At 38.6% G+C, this 19,414-nt stretch overlaps 1 protein-coding gene across 1 annotated transcript; it reads left to right on the top strand.

Moving 5' to 3' along the window:
- The first annotated feature begins 17,369 nt into the window (after positions 1-17,369).
- LOC147480660 (uncharacterized) lies at positions 17,370-18,653 on the top strand. The gene has a single exon (XM_086578709.1). It carries the CDS (start codon positions 17,370-17,372, stop codon positions 18,651-18,653), a length of 1,284 nt encoding a protein of 427 aa, XP_086434835.1.
- Positions 18,654-19,414: the final 761 nt, after the last annotated feature.

A 19,414-nucleotide genomic window follows, 5' to 3' on the forward strand; every position in this document is an offset into this window, starting at 1 on the left:
CTTAGGCATAACAACCTATTTGCAACGGCAAAAAACCATTGCTAATAATTTTTGCAACGCTTTTTAAGCGTTGCAAATATGGCATGGGTAAAGTGTTGAAAATATTTGCAACGCTTTTAAAAGCGCTTGCAACCAGAAATTTTCAACGGTTATTAACCGTTGCAGAGTGACAATTACTAACGCTTAAAAAGCGTTGCAAACCAAATTTTCCAACGGTTATTAACCGTTGCAAAGTGACAATTACTAACGGTTAAAAAATGATACATAATTTGATTTGTAACGATTATTGATGGATGCTTTAATATTTATTTTTGTTTTGCAACGGTTTATACCCGTTACTAATGTGTTGATATGGTAAAAAAAATTATTTTAATTTTTTTCCTTCCCTAAACCTCGCACCTCCTTTTTTTTTCATATAGAACCAAATAAAATTACCAATGCTTTTTCATACCATTTTACAAGTAAAATAAACACAAACAAACCCCTGAAAATATATATTATATTCATTGAACCATATATATAATTTCAAAAGTGTTTTGAAGGTTACAAATTCAAATTTATTAAGGGTTGCAAATTTCTATACGATTTTCCAAACAATCTTGAACGGGCGGCAGCAAAGTAGTTCCAGTTTCCCTGCAAAGTTAAAATATGATCATAAATCAGTAAAAATTGTTCAACTGTTTAATAATAACTAAGTAATACTTGCCATAAACCGCACTCCACCGTGAGAAAGAGCATAATAAGAATCTTTCCCATCAGCTTGCCTTTCTAGCAAAGACGGAATGTCTCTTTTGCCTTGAGCCAATCATCATTCTTCAAATTGGGCACCAAGCATTGACAGAGCATCCGACACTTCTCATTCACCTTAATTGCCTCGCCAATCTATCACCAATTAAAAGAAGAAGAACATGAACACATGGGATAATTCAGAGCTTCTCTTTTTCATCTTTTAAATCGTAAAAGAAAAATCATTTGTAAACACTAGAAATACCCAATGACATAATCACATCAATATAGTAACATTTATTTATATTTCATATATATAAATAAGACAAATTAGGATGGGATATCCTACAAACACATACTTGAATCTGTGAGGAGGAAGTCTACAAACACATGCAAATAATAATGAGAAAGCATGATGATCCATAACAAATACAAACTTTCAATGAAAGGAAAAGATATATTTTTTACGTCAATAAGATACAACAAGTCAAATTTGCAGATGTTATATCCGATTATGATACCGGGATCAACTTCATGGACAAAGTCCTGCATTGGTCTTAGATTAAGTAAAGGCATGTGAAAATAAAATGGCAAACTCAAAAGATAAGATGATTGCTTCTTGGAACTTGAACTTAGTTATCACTATAACTTTGTGATCCTCATTACTAGATTGTTCAAAATTAAATGATATGATTACACAGCTACGAAATAAGTAACATCAATCAAAGAGACCAATGGTTTGTGACCATGCTGAGACTAAAGAACTCTAGCCGAGAAAAAGATTTCTTAAGCTCACGGGCATCTAACTCAAAACCAATTACCAATCAATTGAGCAGCCCCGATTTTTTTATATCATAATGCAAGGCTTTGAATGCCGCAAATGATTATTTCAGTGACAGAATCCACAATTTGTCCCTTGAGTATAAAAGAAAATTTCAAAATATAGAAAAGATTAATTAAGTGGTAGAAGAATACCCTCCAAGCAAGTAAAACTTCTCTCTTTCGTTCTCAAATGGCATAACATCAGCACCTACAATTGGAGAGTATGACTTCAGAGTCATAATGTTGCGAACAAAAGGCTGGCTCTCTCCTTGTAAAGTGACAAGATTGGCCACCTACACAGAAAATAGAATTAAGTAAATTGTAAAATTTAATTGAAAATTACCAAGAAAATTTATTAAGAGGGTACATATGTTAACTTCTTATTCCAACGTCTGCAGAAAAACAAAATGAAACTTCAACCTGAATAACAGGATCATGGGTTGGCTCCGCAAAGTGCCCTTTGCGGCCAGCGCACTCTTATGTCAAAACTCAATATCCGAAAAGGAGCTATTTTGGAGAATTCTCCTTCTGGAGCATGACTGATCAATTCAAAATACCTGAGAAAAAGGCTAAAGAAAAGGGTCTAGTAAAAAAGGTCATGCCTTAATATATGAATTCTCTAAAGGGAAGATGACCAACCTCTGGTGCATAAGGATACAGGCAATCAAACTCCAGTTGACAATAATATGACATTGTCCTAACAGCCTTCTTGTACTTCCCAACAGGTACTTCAATCCAATTTCCGCCAACAATATCGCAATCAATCATGAAGCGTAGAGCGAAAAGAACATTGCTTTCGTATGTTACAAAGCTTTTGTACCAAGACCATCAATTTGTATGCCTCGTTCAAGGATGCCTGTGAGGAGCAATGATGTAAAAGACCAAAATAACATGTTATTAATTGGTGGAGCAAGAAGGAGAGAAAGGATCATCTCCAATCTAGTTGTAAGGTCTTGTCCCTTATTAGTAGCCGAAGTGTAGGCCGGGTAATTTTAGGTAAAGCTTATAAGATTTAGTAATAGGATCAGTTTGCTTATAAAACTTATCGAATCGCGTAGTTTCTTCAGTAAGAGGCACTCTTTCTTTTACCCCTGAAAGACTCCTAAACAGGCTTTTAGGCAACTTTTCATACCAATTCTGAATAAAGATAGGCGCTTGCTTATCTTTACTTTGCTTAGATCTTGAGCTCACCCGAGGCTACCTTCTATTTCTATTATATACAATAATAGAAATCTAGTGAGACGGGAGTTTTCTGGTTCCATTCGCGAGCTTGTCTAGATTTTCTTACCGAAGTATCGCTAGCCGATTGACTACCGCTCCCCTCAAGAGCTGACTTCTGCCTGATCGATGTCCGATAGTGCTCATAGTAAGAATTGCCCGTATAACCAACCTGGGATGTTTATCCATGAGGTGTACTAAAGATTCCCGAAGTCGGATAAGACTTAGCCTCTAGTGCGGTGTTTACTGAACAGGCATAAACTCTAGTTTAGATTACTACCGATTCTGAAGTTGGAGAAGCATATCCTGTTCTTAGATTCGCTTGGCTCACTTCTGGTTGTTTATCGAGATCAATAGCATGTCATAGCCAATAGCCTATCCACTTCGTTACCCTTCTTTCTTAACAACAGGCTACGGGTTGCCAGTTCAGAAATAAGGGATCAGAACCTGTCAATAGGCGAGAATGGAACTCACGTTCCGAAACTATATAGGCGATCTATATAGTGAAAACAGAGTTTAAGCAGAGAATAGGTCTTACTAATAGTCTCGTTTCATGCCAGCTAGTCTCTTCCCCGGGATAGGCATATCCAGTGATTTGATTCGCTCAGTTAGAAAGTAGGCTTATTCTTCTAGTCCCTCGTTACTATTTTTATCTCAACTCGGATACGGGATATCAATCTATATAGGCTTAATCGCACTTTTAACCAATCTTGGGTTTTACCTAGCAGGGTAGTCTAGAAAGGGTCCGAAACAGGCGTTACGCCTACTAAAATAGTAAATCCTGAAGAAATATAGTCAACTTATCATTCGCATCTCTTGTGCAGGCTGACTTCTGGTTGTTTACCGAGAAAAGAAAGAAGACCAGTCCAGTAGAGTTTACGGCTTATGCGTTGTTTGCCTCAGTTTGCTTATGAGACTTAACTTGTTCCGAAGTAAGCAGTAAGCGAAACTTCATAGAGTATATAACTGAACTCACATTCCGAAACTCGGTTACGCAATAGTGAAAAAAAAAAAGAGTTTAAGCAGAGGATAGGTCTTGGCCCGAGAACTAGACTCAATTCGGGTTTAGCTACAACGCCTACTAGCTAAGCTAACTAAAAGAGCAGTTACCGAAAGCCGGATTTGACTTTGGCTGGCTACCGGGGATCTCGTAACTATTTCATATAGGATACGCAATTTCTACAGTAATAAACAGATGTTTAAGCAGAGGATAGTTCACCCATTAAGTCTCCGAAACTCTAGTTTCATGCGCTTTTGTCTTCTAATACAAGAAAAGCGGAATAAGACTTTCTTCCGTTTATCGAGAACTGCATCGACTGAAGAAACTGGCCAAAAGCATAGCTGACAGGTCTTTGGCCGATCGAAACTAGAGTTAGAGATCTTTGGAACTGCTAGCGGCGGGTCTTCCTTGTTTTCACTAGCTCCGATGAAGAGTTCAGAAGGCCGTAAGCGAAGTTGAGTCTCGAACTGAACTCACGTCCAGAAACTCAATAGGCGAGGCGAGAACTCATTCTATATAGTCATAAAGTCTAGTTTAAGCAAGCCTTTGTTGGGTTGTTGGAACCGTCGAGCTTTGCTCCGGTTGTCCGTATACCACACTCGACCTTTGCACCTGATGAAGAGGGCGCGACCGCCGCATTCCGTCAATACCAGGCCTTCGGCTTCGTCTCAATACGGGTAAGTCAGAAGAAGAAGAAGGCGCCACACCTAAGCCGCCTTTTCGCTCATGATCTAATGAAGAGGGCGCTCACACCAATGGCTCAGAAAGCTCCGAAATTGCGGCCCAAGCCCATTTTACTTCCCCTTTGTCTATGTACACCTATATAAAGGAAATAGATTAGGGTTTTGAGACAACTTTGAGAGATTCATTTCTAGGGTATTGTGGGAGCTCTATTGAGCTAGGGTTTGAGTGAGGCCTCTTCTTATTGATTCTTGATCTCTTGTAAACTCTCCAATCTTTGTTATAAAGGAAACTCGGCTCTTGTGTGTGGATGTAGGTAACATTTACCGAACCACCTAAATCTTTGTGTCTCTTTGCATATTTACTTCCATTATTATTGTTGCTATGAATTGTGATGATACAGTAGTGGTTTTGCTTTGTTGAGGTTGTTGTGATAACTACCAAAGTCTTGGAGTGGGTGATTTCCTTGGTGTGAGCTCCAAGTTGAAATCATTTGGATAGAAAGTAACTAGATTGAGGTGTGACTTTCTAGTGAAATCTCCCAAAAGTGGTATCGAACACGGTTTTGAATAATTGGAACAAGGTGTGTGAGGAAAGACTCCACCTTTAGCACAAGGAGCTAGGTGTTAGAAGAAATTCCTCTGAGAGAGTCTCCCACCGTTGTGTTGGGTTCAAGTGGAAGTCATGGCGACCGAAAAGGAAAGCTACAAGATAGAGAAGTTTGACTAACAAACTTGACTATTGGAAGATGCAAATTGAGGACATACTCATCAAAAGGATTTGTATGAACCTTTGATGGGAGAAGCCAGCCGAGTTGCGAGCAAAGTGAATGGGATTTGCTAGATAGAAAGGCCTTGGCCACAATCCGATTGAGTCTCTCGAAGTCGGTGGCCTTCAATATTAAAATGAGAAGACGGCGTCTCATGAAGGCACTAACGTGCATGTATGAGCAACCTTGACCCTTAACAAAGTCTATTTGATTACCAAGCTCTTCTCCATGAGAATGTCGGGAGAATGATTCCTTCAGGACCACTTAAATGAATTCAACCAAGCGAAAGACCAATTGGAGTCGGTTGAGATTACATTTAGTGATGAAGTGAGGCGTTAGCGATAATAGGACAAATGCCCCAAGTTGGAAGGCTCTGATTCACGGCTATCGGTGGCTCGCCGGGAATGAATAAGTTGAAATTTGACGATGTGGTTAGTATGATACTAGCGGAGGAGGAAATTGAAGGAGTTCGGATGGAGCCTCGACATCGGGTTCGGGCTTTTGAGTCACCGAGGCGAAGGATGCACATGCACAAAGGTGGTGGTAGACCGAGAAATAGAAGGGGAGAATGAACTCTCATGCCCCTAGTGATGAGCCTAGAGATGATAGTATCATTATATGTTACAATTGTGGTTTGCCCGCCACTATAGTAACCGATGCCAAACACCAAGGAATGACAACTACAAGAAGAATCAAGAAGCTAATGTAGTTGAAGTGGAAGATGATGCTTTGATATGTTCAATGGAGAACAATAAAGGAGTCTTGGGTTTTAGATTCCCGTAGCATCATTCCATGTGACCTCAAATCGAGAGTTCTTTGTGAACTACACCAAAGGTGACCTTGGAAAGGTCTTTCTTGGTGATGACCAATCTTGTGCCATTGTTGGCAAAGGTGATGTCCGTGTTATGTTGAAAGATAGGACATGGTTATTAAGGGATGTTCGACCGTTCGGTTGAGGAAGAATTTGATTTCAGATGGGTCAATTGGCTAGTGAAGGATTTGTTACAATCTTCACGAAGGATACTTGGAAAATCTCTAAGGGTTCTCTAATAGTTAAGCTAAAAGGCGACAAGGATGGTACTCTCTTACATGACCGCACACGGGTGGGGTCAATCTTGGGGCAAATGGCAAAAGAGGATCTAAATGTTTGGCACCCATGAGACTTGGTCACATGAGTGAGAAAGGAATGCAAGTCCTTCACTCCAATCGGTAAACTCCCGTTAGAGTCGACGGACTTTGACTTCGTGAGAATTGCATGTTTGAAAAGCGAGAAAGGGTGAGTTTTCGGGGAGATGGGTCGAACTCGAAAGCTAGGAAGCTTGAGTTGATTCATACAGATGTCCGGGGCCAGCTAATGTCTCTTCACTTGGCGGAAAGTTATATTTTGTGACTTTCATTGATGACCATACTAGGAAGGTGTGGGTCTATTTCTTGAGACCTGAAGTCCGAGGTATTGGAAGTGTTCAAGGCGTGGAAGGCAATGGTTGAGAATGAGACATGCTTCAAGGTGAAGAAATTTGAGATCCGATAATTATGGAGAGTATGTTGATTCAGGTTTTGAGAAGTATTGTGCTAACAGTGGCATCAAGATGGAAAAGACTTTTCGCGAGGGACACCTCGGGAGAATGGGGTTATGCAGATGCGGATGATTAGAACATCGACATATAGGGCTAGGTGTATGCGTATTACACTAGCAAACTTACTGAAATGATTCACGGCAAGAGTGTTAGCACGCCAGCTTACCCCGATCAACCGAGGGACCATCGGTACCTTTGGATTTCAGAATTCGGAGGAAGTGTGGAGTGGGAAGGATGTGAACCTTTCCCATTTGAGAGTGTTTGGGTGTGAGTCCTATGTGCACACTAGTGACCAAGCTAGGAGTAAGCTTGATGTCAAGTGTACCTTCATTGGATATGGCGATGATGATCTTGGTTATCGTTTTGGGATGACCAAAACCGAAAATTATTCAAAGTAGAAATGCCTTGTTAGGTGAGATGGTTTTGTACAAGAGACGAGAAAAGAAGCCTGACCCGTGGAGCCGGTTCTGAATAGTGACACTGAGTATGTTGAGTTGGAAGGCTCTTATATGAGTCGTGGTGTTGTGGAAGTTCCACAGTCAGATGATGATAGTAGTGACTCGGGTGAAGAGACTATGCCACCAAGTCCATCTCCACCTCGTGCACTAAGGAGGTTATCCAGGCAAACTGTACCGAGCATGAAGTATCCTCCCTCCACCTATTTATTTACTGATGATGGTGAACCTCATTGCTATGATGCGGCATTGGAGGTTGGTGATGCTAGCAAGTGAGAGCTTGTTATGCATGATGAGACGGAGTCCCTCGTTTTTAGTGTCACTTGGGAGTTGGCCAAAGTACCCAAGGACAAGACTCTACAGAAGCAAATGGGTGTATCGAGTCAAGAAGGAACATGATGGTTCCAAGAAATATTTGGCAATGATATTCTCCCCAAATACTTTTCACCGGTGTTTAGTATTGTTGTAATGAAGGTTTAAATCTTAAGCAGTTAAATGTGAAAACTGCTCACCTCCATTGTGACCATGTTGAGGAGATTTACACTTTCGACAACTGTTGGGTTTCCTACGGAAGGATAGATAGAGAATATGGTGTGCAAGCCGAGCAAGAGCTTGCATGGTTCCCACAAACCCCTAGCGCGGTGGTACATGGTTTTGCACGCGACCGATATATCCCATGCAATGGGAGTTGCTTGGAGGTTTATGGCTAACCTTGGCAAACATCATTGGGAAGCGGTGAAATGGATATTGTATTATTCATGGAGTATCACGGAGACATGTCTATGTCATGGTAGGGGTGTTGTGGAGACGGTTGAAGTGTTCAACCGGTGGGTCTTCTTGCTTGAAGACCATGATGGATGAGCCGAGTGTTTCTTTAGTATATTGGTTTTGGATTGAGTTGTTACAATTGAGATGTGATGTGCATGAAGAATCTCGGGTTCCAAGGGGAGATTGTTGGGTTGTTGGAACCGTCGAGCTTTGCTCGGTTGTCCAGATACCACACTCGACCTTTGCACCCTGAAGAAAGAGCGCTGACCGTCCATCATGCTTCCATCGCCGCTCGTCACAACAATGTTGGTCTGAAGAAGAAGAAGCTGGCTCAACTCACCTATGCCTTGGACTTCGCCATGATCTAATGAAGAAGAGGCCTTCGCCAATGGATATAAAGCTCCGCACTCGAGCCCCCGCCCCATTTTACTTCCCCTTTGTCTATGTACACCTATATAAAGGAAATAGATTAGGGTTTTGAAGTACAACTTTGAGAGATTCATTTCTAGGGTATTGTGGGAGCTCTATTGAGCTAGGGTTTGAGTGAGGCCTCTTTCTTATTGATTCTTGATCTCTTGTAAACTCTCCGATCTTTGTTATAAAGGAAACTTCGCTTTTGTGTGTGGATGTAGGTAACATTTACCGAACCACCTAAATCTTTGTGTATCTTTGCATTGTTACTTCCATTATTATTGTTGCTATGAATTGTGATGATATTGTAGTGGTTTTGCTTTGTTGAGGTTGTTGTGATAACTACCAAAGTCTTGGGTGGGTGATTTCCTTGGTGTGAGCTCCAAGTTGAAATCATTTGGGATAGAAAGTAACTAGATTGAGGTGTGACTTTCTAGTGAAATCTCCCAACAGCCTTGGGGTGTTGACCCATCAGCAGGACTCAAGTTGCGTTTCCCCTACTTAAAATGAAAATACTGATTCCGAAGTCGGATTAGAATAGGGCCTTGCTTAGATCCGATTAGCTAAGTCTTCATTTACGCTCAAACTTCTTACTATTCGGATATCAATCTATATGGATGGGCTTAATCGGACTTTTAAACAAGCCCTGACTCTTTCTTTCCTAGAAAGAGTTCATCTTTGTTTAATCGCGCTTTTTTCTTAGAATACAATAAAACCGCTTAACTCAAAAAGCGATTCTAAAAAGCTGGATTTGGCTTTGGTTGGCTACGGTTATCGAGAATCCTAAACAGAATTCTTATTGGATCGTAAACTATATAGTAAAAATGGATGTTTTACCAACCCCAGTGGTCTGAACCCGATAAATACCAGAAACCCGATAATATAAAAACACTGGACATCATCCAAGGTTGAAGCTCCCCAACCAAGGCAAAGTTCGAAATGCCCGCTGCACTTTAAAGTTTGACTTTGAACTTGAACGCGACCGCCTACCAAGGCCATTTTAGGCGTGACCCGCGCCTAAGTGCCTGTTCCTCGAGCAAAGGTCGAGCGCACCCCATGCCCTACCCAAAGCTAAAAGTGAGCGCACAGCGCCTCTTCCAGAGTAGCCCGATTTTCACTGTGTCACCCAAATTTTCATTTCTTCAAGTTATTCAATGTTTCTAACATCATACAAACACTAAGATCGTGTATACAAGGCGTTATTCAAACGCCGTAGCAAGAAGGCATTCAAGTACTCCTTCTTCCACTCCTCATATCTTACGTCACGAGGAGTTTTAATTCTAGTATAATAAGGCTTGTTTATCGTGAAACGCCAATGTACATGCCTATCTAGAAATTTATAGTTAGAGTTTTGTTTGCATATTAATTGTCCTATAATATATTTGTAAAACCAATATGGCATATCAATATGTAGACCAACAATCATATGATTATTATACAAACCGCTTCACCATGTTCATCTTGTGGTAGTCCTTACTATTGGGCTTCTCGGTTACCCATCATACCAAGTGGTTTGGAGCCTACTATAGATATAATAATAATTATGAACTGCAATTTTCAAACATTCATAGTAATCCATACAATCAAGAGTTTTCTAGTCATCCAAACTATACATGGAGTCAACCTAACCCAAAGACAAGATGAAATCAACCAGAGTTACTCAAACGCCCGATAACGATGACTATCAAACACCTGTACTGAACCCGAACCACACCACCAAGCTTCCCTCCGCTAACAACATTTGATAAAATAATGGCCCAAAATAAAATAATACTTGAACCTAGAACGGACAAGATTGATGCTAACCTCACCTCGCCCGGACCTTTCCACCATGCCAGAAATCACCACCCATCTAGCTCGCCACCCTTCCCAGACCAAATTTCCCAACAAATAGCCAACAATGGAAAAACGTTTAGAGAACAAAATGCAAAAACCCAAACTATGCTTCAAAATCTAGCCAAAATGATTTCCATGATCCCCTCACCTAACACAGAACTTTCAACCTTGCTAGAGATTGATACACAAGATGAACCATTACCTTCCCATGACCCTCCCATTAACCATTATATTAACTCCACACACAACCAGCTGGATGAGGAAATTTTTGAAGGCGACTCTATAGGACTTGTTTCGGATGACCATGATGCCATTGAGGAAACTTATATTATTTTAGAGGACGAGAGTGAGGAAATAGAAATCAACAATTCTAATCTAAGGCATGAACAAGGTAATGTGCAGGAATTAAAGAAAGTAACATCTTTAGAGCAATATGAATCTAAATTTAGTTTGGCAACCGAGGAAATAACAATAGAAAACATAGATGAAATTCTTACAAGAAAAGCCACGAACCACAACTTTATAGATTCAAATAAGCTAGATGAAGAATTCTATGATTTCTTAAGAGCATGTGAGGATCCACCAACTGATGAACCATCAACTCCACACCACCATCCACCTGAGTTACCACCTCCTATAATCCAACCATTTAGTATAACTAAGCCATCCATTCACCCACCATTTAAGAAGAACCTCGAATTTGCACTTCTGAGCCTATTGCCTCAGAGACCACTATAATTTTTTCAACCCTCATGGTGAAGAGTGTTTGCCTAGTACACAATCCCACATGAGTACACCATTCCCAGTAGTTGAGAGCCAAGCTTTGACTGAGTGTAGTGAGAAACTTAGGGTTGTCTTATTTTCCCTCATTTAAGCCTCATGAAAGACATCAAGATCCATACTTCATTCCTTTCTCACTTAAAATATCACTAATTCATCTTTTCGGGTCATTCTAACTCTTTAAAATAGCTACAACATGATGGTTTGCATATGTTCTTTGATGGGTTTGCATAAGTTTTCTTTCATTCTTCTACATAATTGCTTCCAATTATACAACTTCATTCTGTTTGGAGGTGCATTTAGTATCATGTTTTATGGCTAGACACACTACACCATAATAGAACACGCACCTTTTTGATTTGCAACGCTTTATTTATTAGTTAGAAATTGCCAACGCTAAATAAGCGTTGGTAATGTTGTAAAGCCGCTGCTTTATTTGGAGTGAATTTCCGAATTAATTGCTAACGCTTAAAAAGCGTTGGAAGTGTTACAAACTTAAAAATTTCAAAAAAATCGAAATATAAAACATAACTTTTTTTTTCTCTCTCTCTCTCTCTCTCTCTCACCCCCATTATTTTCGCACTCCTCAAAACCTAATTTTCAGATTCAGATTCAATCAAAGAAAGAAGAAGAAGAAGAAGAAGAAAACAAGGTAATAATCTTTCATTTTCTTTCTAGTTTTTTTCATTCCTTTCTTGATTTAACCACCGCTTTCATTTTCTCTCACCGCCATTACGTTTTTTTTTTACTATTAATAGAAACTCTCATGAAATCATCTCTTCGAAGTTCCAATTACTAGTTTGTGATGATGAGTTGTTTTAGGTTGGGTTTTTCTTTCTACTTTTAGTAAAAGAAAAAATGTACCGTGTTTGCTTGTTTTGGGTTGGGTTCTCTTTGATTTGCTTGTTTGTTACTTTTCCATGTTTTCAAATGTAAAAGATGGTAGCTCTGAAATGAACACTGTTTCACCCACTTGCAAAACTTGATTTATCGCTTCCATTTCAATAATTCAGATATTGAAATGTATGTTTTAATAATATGTTCTTATTAATCTTCTTCCATTTCAATTTTTTTTTTTTTTAAAAAACACACATTCAAGGCATGCTTCCGCTTCAACGGAATAAAATTACGAAAAACGACCCATCACCTAAACTCGGTGGTCTTCATTGCCTCTTCCGCGAAATCCAAGTATGTTGAGGAAACAAATCCATTCTTGAGGAGATTTGCCTAAAGAATAAAAAAAATCCATCGATAAAACTTTCTTGAATTCATATACTCAAAAAAAATCAAGAAAAATGAACTTGTATCGCACCTAAATCACAAGGGGAATCGCTTCCAAAACCGAGATCACCAAAACTACCCTTCTCTTTTCAAATCATCGACTCAAAAGGTTACAAGTCCGTGAGAAATTAGATTTGTCATATACTTTCACTTGTAACATGGCTGTTATATGTTTGATTTTGTGACCTTTATCAGAAATTGATGGTCGTCTCAGAGCTCTGCTTTGTATGAACTTGAGTTGTTACCCATTACCATCATTCATATATATATTGTTGGCTGTTTATCAATAATCATTTGGGAATGTTCGTTTTGTTAAGCTTTTGAAATTTGTCTAGTACATTGAGAATGTGGAATGTGGTTTGCATAGTGTCCTCTCACCATAATATTTTCTACCCGTAAGGTCATCGATGATTGTGCAAAAGCCGCTTAGATATTGAGCGACTCTTGTTGGTAAAAAGCGAGTAAAACAATGCAGATAATAGCAAACCCCTAAGTAAGACGTGATCATCTATAAGGGGCAGGGGGGGCATAAATGGTGTGCTAGTGGTTGTTTTAGTTAGTTTAGTTAGTGTCTTAGAAATGGATGTTTAGCTAGTGGTTGTTTTAGTTAGTGTCCACGCCCCCATATTTTGTCTCAAGTTGCAGCTTTACTTGGTATCTAATTCCTCTTCTTTGATCCGGTGATTCCTCTTCTTTGATAATTAATTGTTCCTAGTGGATCTCTGAGATTTAATTTATGTGTGCACAGAGGGTTGTATATGAGCTTATATGAGCTTTGTTCTTGATTTTTGGTTTGCAAGTCGGGTTAAGGTATTATCCACAGTTGCACTTTCAGGTTTCTTGAATATTGTGTCATATCAGTTCAACCATTTATAGAGGTCACTTGTGAGATTGTAAGAAATCCTCCCAAATAAATATGTCCGGCTAAGCACGATCACGAGTGTATGATTAGAATTCTAGTTGTGGAATCACACTCTTTTGGACCCAAATTTTGTCCTTCAAGATTGCCATTTGAATCTTCCGTTTTATATCGTGGTTCCAGATAGATTTTAATTCCACTCCCTTTATCGTTGGTATTAGCGATCCCAGTCTCTCCACTGTTGTCTTCATATTCTCTCAAACTTCTCTTCAAACCGGGATGCACGATCTAGAGTCTGGCAAATGAATTATTTCAAAACTTGTCCACTTTCAAGAACTGTGGTTTTAGCCTTTGGGGGTTTCTGCTCAAGTCCCTTTTCTCTCTGCACATTTTCCTGTCTTTATTATCTTGATTTTGGTGTCACAGAAAAGTCAAAGACCGTAAAGAGCAGAGAAATATATAGCTTTTTTTTCATGTCATATTACATCATTACAATTAGATTAGACCAAGGTTTTCTGTAGTGCATAACAGTTATAAAGCCTATAAGTTTAAAGCCTTTTATGTTCAGTTTAAAGCCTATAAGTTGGTTAAGTGAATCCTTTATGATGACAGTACTTTTTGATTACCTTTTCTACATTGATTTTGAAGCATCTATGGCAGAGCCACGTGCACAAAATGCTCTGGACATCTGCGGTATGTGCTTAACCATTTTACTAGTCATTATTAGCATGTGTTAAGCCGCAATTTGTTATTAGCATGACTAGTGACTCCTTAAACTTAAATATATAAATAATGGTCATTATAATTCAATCACCTATCTGATGAACATATTAACTGTAAGATCATAAAGTTGGTTTGGGATTTGTCACTAACTATGAGCAACCATTCACTTAACATGATGCTATTTGCTTTATCTAGGCTTGGCATCACCTGCTCAAGCGTATTACTCATTCATTCATGTATAATAGAGAGCTGAAAATATTTATAAATATGCTCAGATAGTCAGGTAATAGCGTAATATGTAACTAGTACAATAAGAATGTGTAACAAATTGACAAAACTCGGTCGTATGTTTTGTGGAATTGCTCCCTCATACAGTGTCCTGGCCCAATTTGGTTGGAAAGAAACAACAACTAGAAAGTAAAAGCACTTCTCATATCTTGACCAAATTATCGCAAGCATGAAAAACCTTTGGGGTGCTTTTGCTAGATTCTAGAAGTGTGTAGCGCTTCAGGTTTGATAACTTCACATATAGTTGGTTGAGCATAGTATTAGAGTTTTTCTTGTATTATTACGTAAGGTTTCTAAGTCTTGTACACTCTTCAACTCTTAATAAACTTTTTGGTACCTGGAAATATGGGAAAATACATATTCGCACTACTACGGACTACAATCATATAATGTATAAATCTTATTTATTAGGTCATTAACTTATTCTTGACTAAAGAAACCAAACTACGTTTACATGATAATATCGGATATTAGTGTTGAGTAAATGCTAACCGGTGATCCATACCACAATCGTCAATGATATTTAGTAAGTAGCAAATGTTATATTTGGCTATATATCTACCTTAATTATATGTTAGTGTCTAAGGCGAGACATTAAAATAGGCGCATTTCTTATCAGTAACCAACTATTTTTCCTATATAAACAAAGTGTGAGAGAAGGCCAAAACTAATTAAGCCATACACTCTTTTCTCCTCAAACTTTTCTCTTCATCATTAGCTGTAATCACAATTTACAATTATCTATCTTATGACCGTGATCGAAAGCATGTTGTGAATTTGTGATCATGAAAGTTAATCCCCTAACGCTTGAAATCAGAACTCTTTCACGAAAGTTCTGGAATTCTTTTGCAAGTAAATTTGTGAATTTGTGAATTCTTTTGCAACGTTTGACACAATCCATTTCTTGCAGTTTGAGGTAATAATTTTTCAGTTTCTTTCTAGTTTGTTACATGCTGGAGAAAAAGTATTAATAAGATTTGTATGGATTGAAAAACTATTATAATGTGAGGTTCTCATACTTACCGTTTGGTTCACGGAGACTGATTTGCTATACTCCTAGACGCTCTTTTGCACTTAAGCAGTTTTTGTTTAGTGTATATCAAAAGCGCTACATCTGTCTAGGATATATCTTATTCAATTCATTTGAGAAGTAAGATTTTCACATAAATCCTGAGTTGTTGGTTTCCTACACGTTGACTTAATATGCATTGTTACATTCTGTCGTTGCAGATTTGATAAGGAGCTTAACGAGATGTTGCTATTAAAGTTATTGATTTAGAAGAAGCGTGAGTTTAAAGCTTCTGAAATTTCTCTCTTTCCTTTATCCTTTCTAGCTTCTACTGTTTCTTATTGAAGTCTCTCTATTAGCAAGAACTACTTGATTCATACATATATGCAAGCTTAGTTTTTAGTATGTAGTTGTGGTTTTGATATGATAATTTCTCTCGTGGTGCTTTCGAATATGTAGATTAGGTTTGATTTGTTGGCATTTATTCTAGTATGTTATTTAGAATACTAGCAGGAAATCTGTATATGCCTTTGACTTGCTAGGCTTCTCTCCTCGATGATCTCTCTTAACAGCTTTTTACGCTCACTTTTCTAGAATCTGCCAAGAAGAAAGGATTTGATCAGTCGGTTGGCATTATATTGCTTTATTTGAATTACAATGTGGTCTGCTTAACTTAAATGAATATTATAATGATATTTCACTTATATAAGACTCGAGCAAGTATCACACTTGAACCACGCCGATAAGGCTTTTGCACAATTGAGGGTCGGCGTTGTTCAACAAAAATTACACTTTATAAAATAGGTGAATTAATTCTCTTTATTTGAATTACAATGTTCTTTGCGTGTGGAACAAGAAATGAAGTACACACTTTACGGGAAAACAATGAAAATATTATAATAATAACAATAAATAAAGTGCATTTCATTTTTAGTAAAAAAGAGAATATATAATAATTTAATTCGAGATTCGTTATTTTCTTTTCCATGTAACTATCAAAGTTTGTCCCAATTGACTTTGGAATGTATATTATTCCTTTTTGATGAAGTGGTTTCTCCATAGATTACAAAAATTCTTTTAAGGACTTTTTGTTCCCTAGGCCAAAGAACTTGGTTAAACACACAATCCTTTTGAGTCCGGCTACAAATAATTGGGTTATCGATCAAAATTCCAAACCATTACTAGTTGTCGCTGGATTGTTTCGTTCTGGGATCGGCACACACAAATCTTGGTGCACACACGAATCTCGGATCTAAATCAACGGTGACTTGTAACGGTTGGCCGGATAATGTAAATATTGTGTATGATCGAGGTGTCAATTGTTTGTCTCAATCAATCTCAATGCAAATTTTTTTTGGACTAGCTAAGATAGAAACGATTTTAGACAAAATTAGAAAAGGTTGAGGTGTTGGTTTATCGAGTCCACGTAATAACGTATGCAAAGACCTCACGCAATTGTGTAGTAACAAAGCAGTCCACGTAATAACAACTCTATATAAGAACCGAGCAAGTATCACAATTTGACGTTGACTGAGTATTGATAGATGCTTTGTTTTGAAGTTTTCTTATGTTCATGGTGAAACAATGATGAAGTATATGTCGTTGCTTAGGGTTGTCGACGGAGGGTTCCCGGTGCCTAAGGTGGTAGTATAGCCCAATGTTACGCAGATTAAATCAATTTTTCTTTGTTAATATTCTTTGTTAATTCTATTTATAGCTATTCCTTTAATATCATAGACTTAGCTAGAATTCGAGAATACTAGTGCTGCTTGCTTACCTAGGCGCCGCTACCGGACCGAATTTAGAGCTTACTTTTGATGTAGTTGAAGTCGAAGTTTAGGATTCAACGACTTACACAAAAGCCTTAGTACTCTGTGTCTATATTCAAGGTTTGATTGTGTATTATGTTGTATCAAATCGATAGATTACACAATGTGCTTGTTCAACCCCCACATGTCTAATTTTGCGAGAATGTCTCGCCAATTCAAAAAGAGTGGATGAATGAATTGGACAGACTTGGAGATGTGTACAAACAAGGGGTGGCTGATTTCATTCAATTTGCGAACAACAACCGCTCGAATCCCACGGTCCTTGTCCTTGTAGAGAATGTCGAAATGGAAAAAGCTTTGTGTTTGATACAATCTCTAGACATTTGATTAGGTACGGATGGATAAGAATTATCGTGTATGGGTTTTACATGGTGAGAACCCATGTAATGGATCCGTGGTGGAGCCGATGATTGAAGAAGAAAACACCGAGGCTGAAGGGCTTGGGATGGGGAATTTTGTTGATGCTTCTTATGGAGTGCATGAAGTAGTTGCATGTGATTTGAATGAGGATGAAGAAAATCATATGGGGGATTTTGAACCACCACCTGTTCTTGAACCTGATTTGGGGAAGAGGTACAACGAATACAAGAAAATGGCAGAACAAAAGCTATACCCTTCATGTGAGGCTCCCGTTACAACACTTTCGGCAATTGTTGACCTTCATAACTTGAAGAAGAAATATGGTTGGTCGGGAACTAGTGTGTCTGCACTTTTGTCCCTTTTGAGGATATGGTTCCCAGAAGGAATCACTTTGCCATCAAAGTACCCTGTAATGAAAGCAATGCTGAAAGATCTAGGAATGAAAGCCACAAGTATCCATGCATGTGAGAACAATTGTATGTTATACTGGAAAGATGATGCTAAGTTAACGGAATGTCGTCAGTGTAAAGCACCCAGATACAAAGTGAAAGAAGGAAAGATGGGTAAGAAAGAAACAAAAGAGCCGAATAAAGTTTTGAGACATTTTCCCTTGATTCCAAGGCTCAAGAGGTTGTACACTATCCCATGGATAGCGAACGAAATGACATGGCACGACCGAGCTACACCTTCTTGGGATCATATGCGACATCCCATCGACTCAATCCAGTGGAAAACATGTAAAAAGAGTTGGCCTGATTTTGCTCAGGAAGGGCGTAATGTTTGGCTTGGAATTGCAACTGATGGTTTCAATCCCCGTGGAATACAATCCACTAGCTACAGTTGTTGGCCTGTTTACTTGGTACCTTATAATCTCCCCCCTTCTTTATGTATGAAGCCAGAGTTCCAAATGATGTGTTTGCTGATACCTGGGCGGAAGGCACCGGGTCAAGATATCGACGTTTTTCTTCAGCCATTGTATGAGGAGTTGGAACAGTTGTGGAAGGAAGGGGTGCTGGCTTATGACATGCATAAAAAACAGTATTTTACCTTGAGAGCTATGCTAGTGTGGGGTATTCATGATTTTCCTGCTCTTGGAAACTTAGCGGGTTGCATAACACATGGTTACAAAGCATGTCCGATTTGTTCAGATAACACTCAATCGATATATCTTGAGCATGCAAAGAAGATTGTTTACACAAACTATCGCCCCTTTCTTCCGTTGGGTCACCCGTTTTGGTCGAGGCAAATACTTGGGACTTAAAGACTGAAGAGTTGAACATTGCTCCACAAAGGTTAAGTGGAGAAAAAAGTTATCAAAGCCCAGTGAGTCATATCAAGTATAAGCCGGGTAAAATCCCAACAGTAGCAAAAGAAGCACATCCGATGTGAATTTGGATGATAGTGTAGATGATGAAGATGTTCAAGCTTCTGAGGCTTGGTATAAAAGGTCTATTTTTGGGATATGCCCTATTGGCCCACTCATAAATCCCGACATGTTGTTGATGTGATGCATACTGAGAAAAATGTTGCGGAACATCTACTAAATTACATCCTAGACAAGAAAGACAAGTCAAAGGATACAATGGGTGCTTGTGAAGATATATGAGGAAGATCTTGAATTCATAGTGGTCAGTGGATGCAATCAGACCCAGTCACAGGGAAACCAATAAAACCGAAGGCTCCATTTGTCTTAACTAAAGACGAGAAGTTAAACTTCTGCAAAATTTTGAAGGACTTGAAGCTTCCTTCTGGTTTCTCATCAAATCGAGCAACATTGTCGCTTTTAAATCCACCGGTTTTGCTCGTAATGAAATCACATGACTATCATGTCATTATGTGTTATTTGCTACCCGTATTGCTTCAACATGCTTTTCCTAAACATCGTGATCTGCAAAGAGCTATTCATCGATAAGCTTATTCTTCAACTTGTTGTGCTCTAAAGTCTTAGTTCGCAACATATCCAAGAGGCCAAGTACATGGTTGCGAAGCATTGTGCATGCTTGAAAAATATTTTCCACCATC

The sequence above is a fragment of the Coptis chinensis genome, chromosome 8 (assembly GCF_015680905.1).
Source record: "Coptis chinensis isolate HL-2020 chromosome 8, ASM1568090v1, whole genome shotgun sequence".
Lineage (NCBI taxonomy): Eukaryota > Viridiplantae > Streptophyta > Magnoliopsida > Ranunculales > Ranunculaceae > Coptis > Coptis chinensis.

Bases quoted from the DNA above. Each gene is read 5' to 3' on its own strand.
- LOC147480660 (XM_086578709.1), top strand. From the start codon at position 17,370: ATGGATAAGAATTATCGTGTATGGGTTTTACATGGTGAGAACCCATGT.